The sequence below is a fragment of the Oncorhynchus clarkii genome, chromosome 6 (assembly GCF_045791955.1).
Source record: "Oncorhynchus clarkii lewisi isolate Uvic-CL-2024 chromosome 6, UVic_Ocla_1.0, whole genome shotgun sequence".
Classification (NCBI taxonomy): Eukaryota; Metazoa; Chordata; class Actinopteri; order Salmoniformes; family Salmonidae; genus Oncorhynchus; species Oncorhynchus clarkii.
This window is the reverse complement of record NC_092152.1, coordinates 78,237,560-78,254,822: the sequence shown is the minus strand read 5'-3', so window position 1 is coordinate 78,254,822 and position 17,263 is coordinate 78,237,560. Positions and strand designations below refer to the sequence as shown.

Below are 17,263 nucleotides of genomic sequence, written 5' to 3'. Positions count from 1 at the left end.
AGTGTTCCCTTTATTTTTTTGAGCAGTGTATATTGGCTAACAGCTCATTTAAAAAGTTGGACAGTCATTTTAGCCAACACATGGCTAAGTCAAGTTTACCAGCAGCATCCTGTGTTGAATACCTCTGCTCTAGTCCCCTTTAGAAGCATAACAAAACACAACTCTTTAGGTCGGTGTTCAAAGGAAGATATTTATTTCTAAATGTAACAGGTTCTTCATTCACATGTTTCCAGTCAATGTATCTGCCAGTTGAGTAAAGTGAAGTGTGAGTGACAGACTCAGACAGGTCTCAGTCTAGTGATAAAGTAACTCAAAAGATTGATAACCATGACTCATTTAAACAAACAGCTGATCATGTGATCAACAGGCAATACTGCATCCTGATTTTAAGGGAATAGAAGTCTCAGTTCTCATGCCCATATTAGTTTAATTGGTAAAGTATGCCATTTGGGACGTATCCATACTTCCTTCTACGTAGTAGTACACAAGTGTGGATATTGGAGCAGAGCCTTAAGTGTTCAGGTTGAAGTAATGAATGTGCAAATCACTGAAACACTGGTGAGTGCTGCTGTAGAGAGCCAAACCTGACAATGTGATCGACCAAATACCTTTTAACATAAAATAAATCAAACCAGAGCAACACAAGGCAGGTAATGCATATACTGATCTGATGTTAAAGAAAATGTCATTTAGTCTGTTCCAACCAACATGTTGATAAGCTTGGACAGGAAGACTGACAGTGGTTTAAGGAACCAACCAAGACCTGAAGACACAATGCCAAATGTATTTATATACCCACACAATGACTGAATTATGCATATTATAAATATTGGCATCTCACAGCCCTCAATGCTTATGGAATAATACTGCATTTCTGAAATGTTGACAGAATCAATCTGATAAGCAAATAAAACTGTCTGATATTAACTAGAAGCAGTAGTCATGCATTTCCCTACTACAGTACTAAACATGATTCATTGTCAGTTTCCTGATTTCAGCCATAAGTTACCTGTTAAAGAAACAAGTAAAACAAACAGAGTGTGTGGTCAGTACTCTAAATTCAGAACCCTTTTAACATAAACACATCCTCTCTGTCTACTGGTTCAACACGGTCAGTAAAGGAGAAGGCAATATGGACACTACCATCAGATCAATAATACAATCAGATGTATGGATTAACCTTATAGAGACGGCCTGGGCCTCATCTCTGGCTGTGCCTGAAAACGTTACTAGTTTCCAGTCCTCCCCCCTCTCAAAGCTCATTGGAGGTGGTCGTCAGAGGGTAGTACCTTGGATCCTCTCCGCCAATTAACTTTGAGGAGTTGAGGAAACAAAGACAGTGGAAGAAAGGATTGGACCGCTAGTAACATTTTCAGACACAGCCTCACATCAACCTAGTCAAACACCGATACAGGCCTCTCCACTACAAGACCAATACTAACTTCAGATAATCACAGTTAACTTGCATTAGTGTGCCAGACTTTACATACAGGTGCATATCTCATGTTAGGATTGGTCCTTAACAGGTCAGAGTAGACCCCAGTGGTTCTACCTTGTGAGGAGAGGATGACAGACACGGTGAATCTGAGGTTCCTCCTCCCGGACCTTCTCCTCCGATGTGTTTTGAGGAGGCGGCAAGAAGAGAGGATGCAAGGAATCAAAGAAACAGAATTGAGATGAGCCCACAGAGACACATTCCCTGTTGTCACTCCACTGGAAACAATAGAACACCTACAGTCAACGTATAGAGTGCTCAAACAAACACATTAACAGTTAAATTATAGAAGTACCAAAAAAAAGTAATAATGTTAAACATTTACAGGCTTTAATGGTGATTATTATAGATCTTTTGTTGAAAAGTTAAGCTTTGTTCAACCCCTCTTCAGAAAACTTTGCAACAGCCCAGGAGGAATCAGCTGTCCTTTAAAAATAAAATGTGCATCTGACTGTCAGTCCGAATATCCTGGCAATGGCATAGACCAGATCAGTTCACTACGCTTTGGCACCAGTCTGGTTTAATGTCCTCAGACTGTCTTTAATTCAGGCTATGCGGTGGACTCTCGGCAGTGTGTACAGGTGCGTGTAGCCCTGTTTCTGTGTGTCTGGACCTGCACGGTGCACCTGGTCAGGCCGTAGGTGTGGATCAACAGGTGTCTGGCCTTGGCCTGCACGTCCTCCCACGCACTGGCACTAGAGGGCGCTAGAAGCACAATGCACAGAAATAGGTTAGGACACTGGCTCTTCATTTATCTTTACTCGATTCATCACATCCTCGACGCCTCCTTGTTAAAATCCATTATAGAAGTAGGTCCGAGGGGGAAGGACCTTGGAACTCCAACAGTTGAGAAGGGTCGAGGACATAGGATGTAAAGTATGTGCACCCCTTTAGTCCCCCAGGGCTCCCGAGTGCGCAGCGGTCTAAGACACTGCATCTCAGTGCTAGAGGCATCACTACAGACCCTGGTTCGATTCCAGGCTGAATCACAACCGGCTGTGATTGGGAGTCCCATAGGACGGTGCACAATTGGCTCAGCATCATTGTAAATAAGAATTTATTCTTAACTGACTTGCCTAGTTAAATAAAAATCACAGAGACTAATTGAGATACAACCAGAGTGTAGAGTTCCTAAACCTATCAACAGAATGCACGCCACATGCACAACTAAGTCAAAGGTCACTCACAGAGCCGCAGGTGTGCGAGGGCGGTGGTCTTGTCGCCGGTTAATGCCCACACGTTGAGCTCGTCAACTGATTGGACGTCCTCCAACTTCAGAAGGTCTTCTCTGATTCGCTGAACGTCCACATGCCTGGGTGCACCTAACAGCACCACACACTTTCAGTTTCATGAAACTCAGAACGTTAACATTGTTTCTCTCTAACGAGTCTTGATGCCATGTACTGTAAGTTGCTAGCAAAAGACTTGTCCCTTTCATAGCGTGAGAACAATCTACTATTATTTAAACACTATGGGACATTTTTACAGCTCCAGATTAGACAATTGAAAGTGTGTAAGTGCAGGACTATATATTAAAGCAGCTCTATATAATCATGGTTAGAGTTCATGGCAGTTTCAGACAGGAAGTGAATAGAATAAGCATCTGTTCTGATGACAGATCTGTCTGGTTAACAAAGAGCAGAAATATGTAGTGTCTCTCTGTCCCTCCAGGACATTATGTATTGATCTAGAGCGTCGGTTCCTATTCCTGCTACTGGGGACACAAAGGGTCCTAGCAAACCAAAGGCTTGATAAACTAAAATGTGCCTCCCTTTACGCCCGCAAGACCAGGACTGAGAACCACTGATCTAAATCACATAGGTTAATACACTGGTTCCCAACTCCAGTCCCCCCAACAGCACAGTTTTGTTGTAGCTCCAGACAAACACCTGATTCAACTAATCATCATCACCTCAATGAGTTGAATCAGGTGAGTTTGTCCGGGGCTACAACAACGTGTACTGTTGTGGGGACTGGAGGGAAACACTGGGCCAACTGTAATACATGTAGCCGTGGTCTCACCCTCGAGGACGATGACTCCTGTGTCTCGTATGATGCGTATCGTTGTGAACAGCACCAGGATAGAGAAGATGTAGGTACAGATGGGGTCCGCCAGCTTGTACTCTGGCTGGGGGGGGGGGGGGGCAAAGGTCAGGTCAATCTAACAGCTTGTACTCTGGCTAGGGGGAGGGGGGCAAAGGTCAGGTCGATCTAACAGCTTGTACTCTGGCTGGGGGGGGGGGGGGGCAATGGTCAGGTCAATCTAACAGCTTGGTCGTTAGGCTCAAACTGAAGGAAACAGACAAACAGTTCCTCTCTATGTGGACTCGTCCAGTAAGGCAGCGTTTCCCAAACTCAGTCCTAGGGCTCCCCCTGGGTACAGGTTTAGTATTTTGCCGTAGCACGACACAGCTGATTCAAATAACCAACTCCTCATCAAGCTTTGAATCAGTTGTGTCGTGCTGGGGCAAAACCAAAACGTGCTCCCAAGGGGGGCCCCAGGCCCGTAGGTACAAAACCAAAACGTGCTCCCAAGGGGGGCCCCAGGCCCGTAGGTACAAAACCAAAACGTGCTCCCAAGGGGGGCCCCAGCACAGAGTTTGGGAAACCCTGCAATAAGAAACTAAATGTGCGTTTTCCATTGCATGGACTAATGAACACGGCCCTGGCCCGACCAAGCAAGCCCTTAAACCATCCCATTCAGCCCTTCAACATTAAACAGTTCCTGCTCCCAGGTCAGACGTTGCAGCCTACCTTGAAGCGTACGATGTAGGCAGCTATGAGGACCCCTATACTCTGGACCAGGTCTCCCAGTGCATGGATGAAGGCTGCCCTGACCGCCAGGCTGCCCTGGGGCCCCTGGGCTGGGGGTCCATCGTGGCTGTGGCCATGTGAGGGTGGAGGGGGAACCCCGTGTGAGTGACCATGACCCCCGTGGGAGTGGAGGTGACCGTTACCGGTCTGGTTCAGGAGGAAACCCATACTATATAAATAATTATGAGAGAGAGAGAGAGAGGAGAGAGATGTCAGTTTAACTTCTGGTGGCCGTTTATATACTACTACATTTAATCATTACTATACATGATTGAGGCTACACTATCAATCATCAACACACGGCACGCTCATCTACACTTTACACACGGCACGCAACATTTTTTAAAAACCTTTATTTATACAGGTTTTCCCTCATTGAGATAACATCTTTTAAAGAGACCTGGTCCAATAGCAGCAGGGGGAACAACATTTCAGACAACTTACATGCACCAACACTACATTAAACAAACCTACACACACACACAGTACAATGATATGTAAAAATAAAAATCATGACTAAAAAACAGCTGTCCTAAACAATTACACTGATATTTACATGGAACAGGTGTTTAAACTCCACCAACATGACTAGATCAAATGTTTAGGAGAGATTCAGGACCACGGAGCTGAGTAGCTAAAACTATTTCTACCATGACCGGTTCTAATTCTTGGTACTGTTAAAAGCGAATGGGACCGTAATTTATATTTATTTACCGACATGCAAAAAATAAAAGTGGCATTTTACCCAGTATGGTCTTATAAATTAGTGTATACCAGTGTTTAAGCCTACGCAAGGTCAATGACGACCAGCCAACAGCACTGTTGAGATCACAATGACGTGTTAGACGTTTCTGATTTGTAAGGAACCTGATGACCACATGATATACTGAATCAAATGCTCTCGGGGGTAGTGGTTGAGGCCTGCATATATAGAACACCACTCAAATCTAAAACCGGCAGTAATGTACATCGTACCAGCTCCCTTCTGGCCTCAAAAGAAAAACAAGCCTGATGCCGGTAATAAAAACCTATTCTCAGCTTGAACTTCCTTATCAAGTTCTCCACATGAACAGTGAAGCTCAGCTTGTCACCATCCCACACTCCCAAATATTTGTACACTGACTTGCTCTATAGTATGACATGATTGGTAACATGCCTGGCATTTGAAAATACCATGCATTTTGTTTTACCCGGATTCAGAACCAGCTTTAAAATCATACAGATTCTGTTGTGATTTACATGCTCTTCAGGCATTTTCAAAAGCTAAAGATACACTACAACCACTTGAATAAAGAACAGTATCATCTGAATAAAGAACAGTATCATCTGAATAAAGAACAGTATCATCTGAATAAAGAACAGTATCATCTGAATAAAGAACAGTATCATCTGAATAAAGAACAGTATCATCTGAATAAAGAACAGTATCATCTGAATAAAGAACAGTATCATCTGAATAAAGAACAGTATCATCTGAATAAAGAACAGTATCATCTGAATAAAGAACAGTATCATCTGAATAAAGAACAGTATCATCTGAATAAAGAACAGTATCATCTGAATAAAGAACAGTATCATCTGAATAAAGAACAGTATCATCTGAATAAACAGTATCATCTGAATAAAGAACAGTATCATCTGAATAAAGAACAGTATCATCTGAATAAAGAACAGTATCATCTGAATAAAGAACAGTATCATCTGAATAAAGAACAGTATCATCTGAATAAAGAACAGTATCATCTGAATAAAGAACAGTATCATCTGAATAAAGAACAGTATCATCTGAATAAAGAACAGTATCATCTGAATAAAGAACAGTATCATCTGAATAAAGAACAGTATCATCTGAATAAACAGTATCATCTGAATAAAGAACAGTATCATCTGAATAAACAGTATCATCTGAATAAACAGTATCATCTGAATAAAGAACAGTATCATCTGAATAAAGAACAGTATCATCTGAATAAACAGTATCATCTGAATAAAGAACAGTATCATCTGCATAAAGAACAGTATCATCTGCATAAAGAACAGTATCATCTGAATAAAGAACAGTATCATCTGAATAAAGAACAGTATCATCTGAATAAAGAACAGTATCATCTGAATAAAGAACAGTATCATCTGAATAAAGAACAGTATCATCTGAATAAAGAACAGTATCATCTGAATAAAGAACAGTATCATCTGAATAAAGAACAGTATCATCTGCATAGAAAATGAGCATCCGCTGTTTCAATATGATCCCCAATGTTGTTCATATACAAAATGAACAGTGAGCCCAAAGGTAGACCATTGTGGAACACCTGAGCACAACTCTATGGACAACCATCCACCATTACACATTGTGTACAATTTGATTGGTTTATAAATTACCTATCTAGAGCATGACCAGTAACTCCACAACAGCATGTTCCACAGTGTCAAATTCCTTCAACAAATCAATAGACAGACACACAATGTAACTTCTTATCAAGAGAAGTGGATGTCATTTAAAACCTTCAATGTTACTGAAACAGTGCTGTGGCCAGACTTAAAGCCTGATTGCATTCAGCACACGACACGCTCATCAACACACCCCACGCTTAACACACCACGCTTATCACACTACAGTCGTGGCCAAAACTTGAGAATGACACAAATATTAATTTTCACCAATTTTGCTGCGTCAGTGTCTTTAGATATTTTTGTCAGATGTTACTATGGAATACTGAAGTATAATTACAAGTATTTCATAAGTGTCAAAGGCTTTTATTGACAATTACATGAAGTTTATGCAAAGAGTCCTGGCATGCTGTCAATTAACTGGGCCACATCCTGACTGATGGCAGCCCATTCTTGCATAATCAATGCTTGGAGTTTGTCATAATTTGTGGGGTTTTGTTTGTCCACCCACCTCTTGAGGATTGACCACAAGTTCAATGGGATTAAGGTCTGGGGAGTTGCCTGGCCATGGACCCAAAATATTGATGTTTTGTTCCCCGAGACACTTAGTTATCACTTTCGCCTTATGGCAAGGTGCTCCATCATGCTGGAAAAGGCATTGTTTGTCACCAAACTGTTCCTGGATGGTTTGGAGAAGTTGCTCTCGGAGGATGTGTTGGTACCATTCTTTATTCATGGCTGTGTTCTTAGGCAAAATTGTGAGTGAGCCCACTCCCTTGGCTGAGAAGCAACCCCACACATGAATAGTCTCAGGAAGCTTTACTGTTGGCATGACACAGGACTGATGGTAGCGCTCACCTTGTCTTCTCCGGACAAGCTTTTTTCCGGATACCCCAAACAATCGGGAAGGGGATTCAGAGAAAATGACGTTAATCCAGTCCTCAGCAGTCCAATCCGTGTACTTTTTTTGCAGAATATCAGTCTGTCCCTGATGTTTTTCCTGTAGTGGCTTCTTTGCTGCCCTTCTTGAAACCAGGCCATCCTCCAAAAGTATTCGCCTCACTGTGCGTGCAGATGCACTCACACCTGCCTGCTGCCATTCCTGAGCAAGCTCTGTACTGGTGGTGCCCCAATCCCGCAGCTGAATCAACTTTAGGAGACGGTCCTGGTGCTTTCTGGACTTCTTGGGCGCCTGAAGCCTTCTGCACAACAATTGAACCGCTCTCAAAGTTCTTGATGAGACAATGAGATAAATGGTTGATTTAGGTGCAATCTTACTGGCAGCAATATCCTTGCCTGTGAAGCCCTTTTTGTGCAAAGCAATGATGACGGCGCGTGTTTCCTTGCAGGTAACCATGGTTGACAGAGGAAGAACAATGATTACAAGCACCACCCTCCTTCTGAAGCTTCCAGTCTGTTATTCGAAATCAATCAGCATGACAGAGTGATCTCCAGCCTTGTCATCGTCAATACTCACACCTGTGTTAACAAGAGAATCACTGACATGTCAACTGGTCTTTTTGTGGCAAGCTGAAATGCAGTGGAAATGTTTTTGGGGGATTCAGTTCATTTGCATGGCAAAGAGGGACTTTGCAATTAATTGCAATTCATCTGATCACTCAAAACATTCTGGAGTATATGCAAATTGCCATCATACAAACTGAGGCAGCAGACTTTGTGAAAATTAATATTTGTGTCATTCAACTTTTGGCCACGACTGTACACACTACATGCTTATCTACACACGCCACGCTTATCACACTACACGCTCATCAACACACTTTACACACGCCACGCTCATCAACACTACACACCGCACTTATCATCAACAACACTACACATGCCACGCTCTAACCAAGTGAGTCACACAATTGAAAAGTAATTTAGCTCCAGTAGTGTGGAGTGGAGACGAGAAGACCTTTGGACTGCAGTAGTTTATGACATGTCATCATACACTGACTGTGGATCTTTTACAGCCAGACACACTGCTGTCCTTAGCTGGAGTCAAGGAAGCTTCATCATTCATTCAGTCTAACTGGAATCAGGAATCCCTCCCTCCTCCCCACTGTCAGGGCAGATGAGATGATGAGTGTTCTGGTGCATAATGACTGCTCTCTCTGTGTGTGAGACAATGCATGTGTGCGCATGCAGGTGTGTGTACTCAGCTACTCACACTAGGTTGACAGCGACCCCCACAGCTGCAGTGATGAGCATGGCATCTCCGTTGATTTCAAAGTCCTGACTGACAGTTCTCTGCACCGCCTCGTTCAACAACACCCCCGTTAGGATGTAGATGAGTAACACACTGATACCGGCTGAGACCACCTCTATAGGGGGTAGAGACACAGACCAAATAATATACTGGACAGCTGAATGTAATATGTTAACAGTTTACTGTCTGCATCTATTAAACAGGAGGCTCTGAAACAGTAGTAACCTCTGAGCTTCTCAATCACAAAGTCACTTTCCATACACAGTCTGAGGAGAGAAACATGATACAAGATCAAAACACTGCTGACCTCACATTCCATCTCAAAATTAAGATGCATCTAGAAAGTTCTGTTTATGGAACAAGAGGAGAGGAGTAACAGTAACGTACCTAGGCGATGCAGTCCGAAGGTGAATCTGTTGGTGGGTGGTTTAGCAGAAAGCCACAGTGCCAGCAGAGACACCACTATCCCAATCAGGTCAGTTAACATGTGGAGAGCATCAGTCATTATGGCCAGACTGTTAGCTACATAACCACCTAGAGACATTACAAATACATCATAATACATTATCGGCAACACATTTTCACTTAGGGCCCCCAAAAGGCTAGGGCCTATGACTGCATATGTGGGTATGGATGGAACTGGGTACGTAGACCTGAGCCACTGCTGCCCCTCATGAGGAGTTCAGATTGTGGCCCCACCCCATCAAAGTTGCCTATCCATGACCTACATTATAACCTACTAATAAATTAGGCTACATAGATAGCTGTTAGCTACATCTCCACCTACAGACAGCTGTTAGTTCATTCAAAACTGGCATTTCTCAGAACATAATCAAACACACATTACATTTCTCATCTTAGGTGTATGTGTGAATTGTTATGGCAGCAGGTGATTGTACATAAATGTATGCTAATATCACCATGTGTTGAACATTCCACCACTCTTCACCTGGGGCCAGGTATGAGGGGGGACGGGTATGACCAACTAAGATTACAGATCCAATCACAATGTTGATGTGGGAGATGTAGGATCTGAAAAGAAACTAACTGAGTAGTCTATAGCTGTCCCCAGCCCTGGTCCTGGAGAGCCACAGGGCGTACACTGCAGGCTTCAGTTTCAGCCCATCACTAAACACTCTTAATTCACCTAATAAAAGGTGTTGATGATTAGTTGGTTAGTGGAATCAGGTGTGCTCTAGCTTGTGAGTAGGTCTACTCAGGCTACTTCAGATTGGAACTTGGAAGTCAATGCTCCAAACATCATACCAAATTGATTTGATTGGAACTTGAAGGCCACAGCTTTAACCTCACAGTACTAACAGTGTATAATGAGTCTGTAGTCAGTACTGTAACAGACTAGTGTAGTGTGTTTTGTTTGCTCACCTATCAGTTCTCCAATCATGAAGAGGAAATACAACACAGAGGCACACGCCAACTTCTTCATCACTCTCCTCCGTTTAACCCCCTCTCTCTTCCTCGTGCAGCTGTCACACTGCGACCGGTCCATGTTGACACCGGGGCTCCCCAAACTCCCCGAGGATGAGTCGAGCAGCGAGTCGTCATCATCCACCACCACCACTGTGTTCACCGCGACGCCGTTCGACGGTGCCCCTGCTGCGTAGTCCTCCATCTCACCGGAAACCACCACTTTGAGTTTGTTGAACTTGGGCGCCTCATCCTCCGCGAGCTCGTCCCCAGAAAGGTCAAAGGGAGCCGTGTCGCTCAGGTCCCAGTCCTCAGGCTCCTTCCTAAAGGCGGACCGCACCTTGCTCATGAAGCTCGCACCACCTGACATCATTAATGCCAGTTGTTGACAGTTCAGGAGCTGTTAACTTTAAATTATGCCGGTCCGAGCTTGGTGTGCTTCTCACCAATGTCACCGTCTTATAAAGTACTGAATCAGAGGTTGTGGCTGTAACGTTACATCGGTGTTGACACACCTGAAACGTGGAAATCATTAATCATTAGCAGAAAGCAAAAACGTCCTATCGTTACTTAGAACACACCCAGTGTCTGTTAAAACGACACAGTAGAATAAAGATACTTGATTTATTTTTTAAATGTAATATCTAACTGCACAACAGGTTGACATTTGTAAGTATGTTTCGATCCTATGTGTAACAGAATATTCCGAGGTGGACATTGATTTAAGGTAGCCATCATATTCAATATTTCATGCACTGAAAACGATAACCATTCCATTTCAGAGAATTCTAATGATTCAATTGGGGATAACAGCACCTCCAACAGAAAAGCACACAAACAATGCATCCACACTCGGCTGAATCAAAACAGCTTGCTAGCAAATTCCTCGTTGTCATTAAAGAAATTAACGTTGAAAACATCTTGTTGACTACACAATAATGTCTGGCAACAACTAGCCGGTTCAACAAATCGATTCACCATTGACAGAAGAGGGGAGGCTTGATTGGTTAGCCAAGCTAGCTCGGAGACTCGAGTTCTGTTTTTAACTGAGCTGAAAACATCACATTCCTCTTACAACATTAGCGTTAAAATTACCGATCGTCAGCCTTTTCTAGGGGAGACCATTTCCTCACTGTGATTGTATTCAAAACCATTTCTCTAACATCAACATCGCACCGTTAATAGTTTGAGAAACAAGTAATCAAGCTAAATTCGTTCAAACAGGAAGTTCAAACACAGTCACATGAGTGACGCCCTGTCACATGATGTTTTCCAGACGTTGCCATTCTTGATGGAGAGCTAATTTCAAAGGTAAAGTGTTCAAAATGATCTGTATATTTTACAATATAACATGATTGCCTCCATTTGGAATGACTTGAATGTGTTTTGCTGCCTTAGCTAACTGTAGAGTGGACAGCATTTCTAGATGTATTCAGAATGGCATAGCTAGCTAACATAGCCAGGCACCATAGCACTCTCCTAGACGTGCTGATATCTAACTAGCTAGCTACTATTTTATCTATTTTATTGATGCCTGGTTGTGTTGTCTGAGTCAAGCATTCATTTACAAAGGACATTCAGCCAGGGCTTGCCAATCCTCCCCTGAATAGCTACTGGCTTTTCAGGCATTTGCTCCAGCCCTAATGTAACACACCCGAATCTACTAATCACCTTTGATCAGCTGAATCAGGCGTTTTAGAGCAGGGCTGGAATAAAAGTCTGCGCACTTCTCCAAGAGGAAGTGGGTTTGCAAACCCTCAGTAGGTTCAAGGGTCCAAGTGGCTAACATATCCAGTATTTCCCTTATATTAATTTAGCAGTGGTGGGGCACCATTTTTTTTAAAGTTAACTTTTAAAAGTTCATATTGTGTTAACTCATACCCAAATAATGTTGTTGACTCATCCTATACTTGTATTTGCATAAAATAAAAAACTTTTTTTAAATGCTTGCTATTTTGTCATATAGTGTGATGTTATACTCCTCATAAGGATGAGCTGGCCAATCAGGGGTCTAGAAGAGGATGAGCTGGACAATCAGCAGTCCACTTGCATTAATATTTTTAATAACCAGTATACGCCCACACCATTCCAACACAGAAAAGTTTTGTTGACATACTTAAATACCATTTTTTGGAAGGAAAACTATTTCACTGATATTGTAAGTAAGTATAGGTCATATTTCATAGAAATCTGGAAACACCAGGCACACCGCTAAACATCGCTAATTTTGCCGCTGCTGCTTGCTTTCTTTAGGCTGTAGAATCAGACAGTGACGAACAACATGGAGACAGAGGGGAGGGCAGATGAGAGTTCCTCGTCTCAGCGTGACCCTCCTCAGAACACTGGCAGCTACGGTAACTAGTAATGAGTTGCACATGCTTATCTCAACTCTGAATCAGACCCTTATGCCTGATTTGGACTACAGAACCAAACTGAACCAAGTTGAGAAGTACTGGGCTGGCCTGGTCACATATTCACAAGAGTTTCTGAAACCATGCTGGTCAAGACATTATGAAAATGAAATATTGGAGCCAGGACAGTACGGTTCGTGTCTACCCTAGAGTGTGAATCAGTCACTTTTCAGTGCTTTTCCACTGGCAGGTTTTGCACCAGTTTTTGGTCCAAAGATGTTTATAATAATAAAATAATTTGGTGTATGCTTACCTTCTATTTGTCTTATTTGAATTGGAAATGTGTTCTTTGTATATCTTTGTATATCCCCCCTCTCCCTGAGATACTCTCAGAGTGTGAGATCACGGTCAGGGTCTGCCATTATCAACGGCGGCCCTGGAGCAATTGGGGTTAAGAGCAATTAGGGTTTTTCACCTTGTCGACACGTTGATTCGAACTAGAGACCTTTTGGTTACTGGACCAACACTCTTAACCGCTAGGCTACCTGCCACCTCCAAGACCTGTCCCAAAAAAAGCCCCAAAAAGTCTAGGGCCATGGACCTACCCTGACATGAGGTCAGACTGACGGTAGTAGGACTGGTCTTTCTACATATGACCGGTTAGAATTGTCAGTGTGTTTGTTATTGCCCCTCAGAATTCAGCCTGACTCCCCAGGACTCTCGGCCTACAGAGGACTCCCAGCCTGCAGAGAAATCAGTCCCTATTGAAGAGCCCATTGTAGTGGACAGAAAGGCCATAGAGAAACTGACAGAAGGCCTGCTCTCTCACTACCTGCCTGACCTCTACAGCTCCAAACAGGCTCTGTTGGAACTCAAGTTAGTATTCAAATCACATCAGACATTAAAACAAACCCTTGGGTTGCATCCCAAACGGAACTGTATTTCCTTTAAGGTGCACTACTTTTGACCAGGGCCCATAGGGTAGTGCAATATGAAGGGAATAGGGTGCCATTTGGGATGCACTTCTTGTTTCCTCTAGTCCAGTTTCATCTTTCACTTTTAGTTTATTAGGAGGATAATGATAATTCACAGATCACATCAGAATTAGATTCTACTTTACAAGATAGTTAGTATCCTCTGTACCTGTTACAGATGTTGTGGTGTGTGACTGTCATGTGTTTGTGGCTCTTATGTTCCTCTCCTTTCCTCTTGACCAGTCAAAACCAAGTCATCCTGCTGGACACACTGGACCAAGAAGTCACCAAATTCAGAGAGTGTAACTCCCTACTGGATCTAAACTCACTGGTACATTTGTCTGTCTCTCTGTCGCTCTGTCTGTCTGTGTCTGTCTGTCTGTTGTTTCTCTGTCGCTCTGTCTGTGTCTGTCTGTCTGCCTGTTGTTTGAAACATACACAGCATCTGAAGATAATTATTTTATTGTCCACCCCTCCTGCTCCCTGTAGGACTGATGGATGTTTGTTTCAGTTCACAGAGGCCAAGTTTTATCACGGTAAACTGGTGAACATACGTAAAGACATGATCATGCTGCACGAGAAGACAACTAAACTAAAGGTGGGTGAATGTTTCTTTTTCCCCCCAGAATGGACTATTGTTGCTTAGCTATTGCTCACCACATAGTTTCTCTTCTACCTCCTCCATGCATTCTCCCCTTTTCTATGGTAGCAGTTGATAAGAAATGGTTGTTTTAAATGTAAACTTCAATTTGAAATGACTGACATTGAATTGAATAGGAAACTGGGATGAAATGTTTTTTAAACCATTTGTCTCTCTGTCTCCAGAAAAGAGCGTTGAAGCTGCAGCAGCAGAGACAGAAGGAGGTGATGGAGAAAGAACAGCAGAGAGAGAAGGAGCTGGAGAGAGAGAGGCAGCTGATTGCCAAACCTGCCCAGAGAACATAGAACCATCCATGAACTCTGTCCTAACTCTGTCACTGCCAACTATACTATAGAGCCAATGACGAGGGATGCAGCACACATGTCGAGGGCTCCGATCCTGACCCCATCCATGGTTGTTGAACAGTAGACCAGCTCTATTCCTCAAGATGACACAGTTCATCCATGGTTGTTGAACAGTAGACCAACTCTATTCCTCAAGATGACACAGTTCATCCATGGTTGTTGAACAGTAGACCAGCTCTATTCCTCAAGATGACACAGTTCATCCATGGTTGTTGAACAGTAGACCAGCTCTATTCCTCAAGATGACACAGTTCATCCATGGTTGTTGAACAGTAGACCAGCTCTATTCCTCAAGATGACACAGTTCATCCATGGTTGTTGAACAGTAGACCAGCTCTATTCCTCAAGATGACACAGTTCATCCATGGTTGTTGAACAGTAGACCAGCTCTATTCCTCAAGATGACACAGTTCATCCATGGTTGTTGAACAGTAGACCAGCTCTATTCCTCAAGATGACACAGTTCATCCATGGTTGTTGAACAGTAGACCAACTCTATTCCTCAAGATGACACAGTTCATCCATGGTTGTTGAACAGTAGACCAGCTCTATTCCTCAAGATGACACAGTTCATCCATGGTTGTTGAACAGTAGACCAGCTCTATTCCTCAAGATGACACAGTTCATCCATGGTTGTTGAACAGTAGACCAGCTCTATTCCTCAAGATGACACAGTTCATCCATGGTTGTTGAACAGTAGACCAGCTCTATTCCTCAAGATGACACAGTTCATCCATGGTTGTTGTCAGAAAGTCAGACATGATTAGGTCTCTTGTATGTAGAGGTGTTAGGACAAGTACTGCTTGTAGGTAGTTTTATATTCAGAGGTGTCAAGACGATTACTGCTCCTTGTTAGTTTTTGTGGCCAATCATGCTGTTTAGATCAGAAACAGCACACGCCAGCAGTGATTATTCCTCACTTCCTCCTAAATGGCTGTAATAATAGAGATGTCTGAGGTGAATAAAAGAGAAGAGCAGATGAAGTCAATCAAAATCAATCTGGTTTAATACAAGTTGTAAAAGAGCGACTCCTCCAGCACAGAAGCAGAGAAAACGTCTCTAACCCGTTTCTTTAAGTGTGTTTTGAGTAAGTTTGAGGGGTGAATGCAGCATATGGGGATGTGTGAAACTTCCTCCTCAGCATGAAGTGTCCCCACTAAGACACTTCAGAATGGCGCTCACCTGTGCTAGCAAAGCAGAGGTCCTGGGGTTCCAGCTGAATTAGGAGGAAGTAGTACTCACTAAGACACTTCAGAATGGCGGTCACCTGTGCTAGCAAAGCAGAGGTCCTGGGGTTCCAGCTGAATTAGGAGGAAGTAGTACTCACTAAGACACTTCAGAATGGCGGTCACCTGTGCTAGCAAAGCAGAGGTCCTGGGGTTCCAGCTGAATTAGGAGGAAGTAGTACTCACTAATACACTTCAGAATGGCGGTCACCTGTGCTAGCAAAGCAGAGGTCCTGGGGTTCCAGCTGAATTAGGAGGAAGCGGTACTCACTAAGGAAACAGTACTCACTAAGGAAGCAGTGATCCTTTACATAAGAAGGCCCTTATATTCTAATTCACAGCACCAATGTTCTGTAAACACCAGCCGAGAAGCTTGTAGGAAGTCACAACATCAACTGCTACAGAATCACAGTGTCACAGAATACAATAACAATCAGTGTCCTCCAGTCTGGCGTCCACCACTATCAACAGATATGAGAACAATCCATAACATTCAGTATCAAGTCTAGTGACCATCAACCCGTACACAAATGAGTGTCCTAAATAGAACACTGGAAATCATGTGTATTACACAAAAGGAAAACATCTATTTTAAGCATTGTATTAATTGCTAACTAGCATTAGCGCAGTAACTGTAAGCCTGACAATGACCTCCAGTCATTGTGCTAACGCTAGTTAGCATTGGTTTGCTAAAGTACATTCAAAGTATGTTATTATGTTAGAAAATCTTCATACTGGACAGGTTCATCTGACTCTGGGGAAGAAGATAAAGGGCCTCGCTGCCAAACTCCCGAAGTATCCCTTTAAGTGAATATGCTGAATATGAGTTTTGTGCATCTTAAATTACAGTCCCCTGTTTTAGTCATTCAACATACCCACCAAAAGTGTCATGCAAATGACCAAGTATCTCAATGCATTTTCAAATGTAACATTACTACACATTTCAAAGTGTGAAGACGCCCACAATTAACCTGCCATTCCAAATAAACATTGTGGCAATCCCAAATTACAGGCTGGGTTGACTCCCACCTCCCTCCCGGCATTCAACCAAGCATCTCTTCAATTCTTATTACATTAGTTTGCTGTTCAGAACTCACAACAGCCCAAATGAAACATATGGGTGTCAGAGTGGCCTTTGTGTTGTCCCGATATCAATGTCCAGGGGAAGTCTGATTTCCCTACCCGGACAACCTGAGCTTCCACAACCATCCTTTGCTCTCCATTCTGCCTCGTCCGTTTTTACCAAGGCACCAGCAGCATGAGAGAAGTTTAGATTAGATGCCTGCTCCATGTACAAAGTCTCAGGACACTTGCAGCACTCCTGCAAGAAGGGCAGCCAATAGCTCAGAAGCTGTATCCAGGTTGCTGGG

General features: G+C 43.0%; 2 protein-coding genes across 3 annotated transcripts; one reads left to right on the top strand and one right to left on the bottom strand.

Moving 5' to 3' along the window:
* Window positions 1–170: 170 nt before the first annotated feature.
* On the bottom strand, window positions 171–11,586 carry LOC139411645 (solute carrier family 30 member 4). 2 transcript variants are annotated; one of them, XM_071158251.1, is made up of 8 exons: window positions 11,316–11,586; window positions 10,296–10,852; window positions 9,300–9,446; window positions 8,874–9,027; window positions 4,250–4,478; window positions 3,518–3,623; window positions 2,683–2,817; window positions 171–2,200 (listed from the first exon to the last, which is right to left on the bottom strand). In XM_071158251.1, the coding sequence occupies exons 2-8, from the start codon at window positions 10,708–10,710 to the stop codon at window positions 2,046–2,048; spliced, it is 1,341 nt and encodes a 446-aa protein (XP_071014352.1). In that variant the 5' UTR covers window positions 10,711–10,852; window positions 11,316–11,586; the 3' UTR covers window positions 171–2,045. The 2 variants fall into 2 exon arrangements, with proteins under 2 accessions (XP_071014352.1, XP_071014350.1); XM_071158249.1 differs by having other exon boundaries at window positions 11,433–11,574.
* On the top strand, window positions 11,442–16,944 carry LOC139411646 (biogenesis of lysosomal organelles complex-1, subunit 6, pallidin). The gene is made up of 6 exons (XM_071158252.1): window positions 11,442–11,648; window positions 12,591–12,691; window positions 13,384–13,564; window positions 13,906–13,993; window positions 14,174–14,260; window positions 14,488–16,944. Exons 2-6 carry the CDS (start codon window positions 12,619–12,621, stop codon window positions 14,605–14,607), a joined length of 549 nt encoding a protein of 182 aa, XP_071014353.1. The 5' UTR covers window positions 11,442–11,648; window positions 12,591–12,618; the 3' UTR covers window positions 14,608–16,944.
* The last annotated feature ends 319 nt before the right edge of the window (window positions 16,945–17,263 follow it).

What these genes read in the sequence shown, in the direction of transcription:
- LOC139411645 (XM_071158251.1), bottom strand. Translation starts at nt 10,710, where the DNA reads ATGATGTCAGGTGGTGCGAGCTTCATGAGCAAGGTGCGGTCCGCCTTT. An exon ending in GGGGTCGCTGTCAACCTAGT is followed by an intron (nt 4,479 to 8,873) that starts GTGAGTAGCTGA and finishes TTATTTATATAG; the next exon opens with TATGGGTTTCCTCCTGAACC. An exon ending in AGGAGTCATCGTCCTCGAGG is followed by an intron (nt 2,818 to 3,517) that starts GTGAGACCACGG and finishes TGGTGCTGTTAG; the next exon opens with GTGCACCCAGGCATGTGGAC.
- LOC139411646 (XM_071158252.1), top strand. Translation starts at nt 12,619, where the DNA reads ATGGAGACAGAGGGGAGGGCAGATGAGAGTTCCTCGTCTCAGCGTGAC. An exon ending in CAGGCTCTGTTGGAACTCAA is followed by an intron (nt 13,565 to 13,905) that starts GTTAGTATTCAA and finishes CCTCTTGACCAG; the next exon opens with TCAAAACCAAGTCATCCTGC. An exon ending in AGAAGACAACTAAACTAAAG is followed by an intron (nt 14,261 to 14,487) that starts GTGGGTGAATGT and finishes CTCTGTCTCCAG; the next exon opens with AAAAGAGCGTTGAAGCTGCA.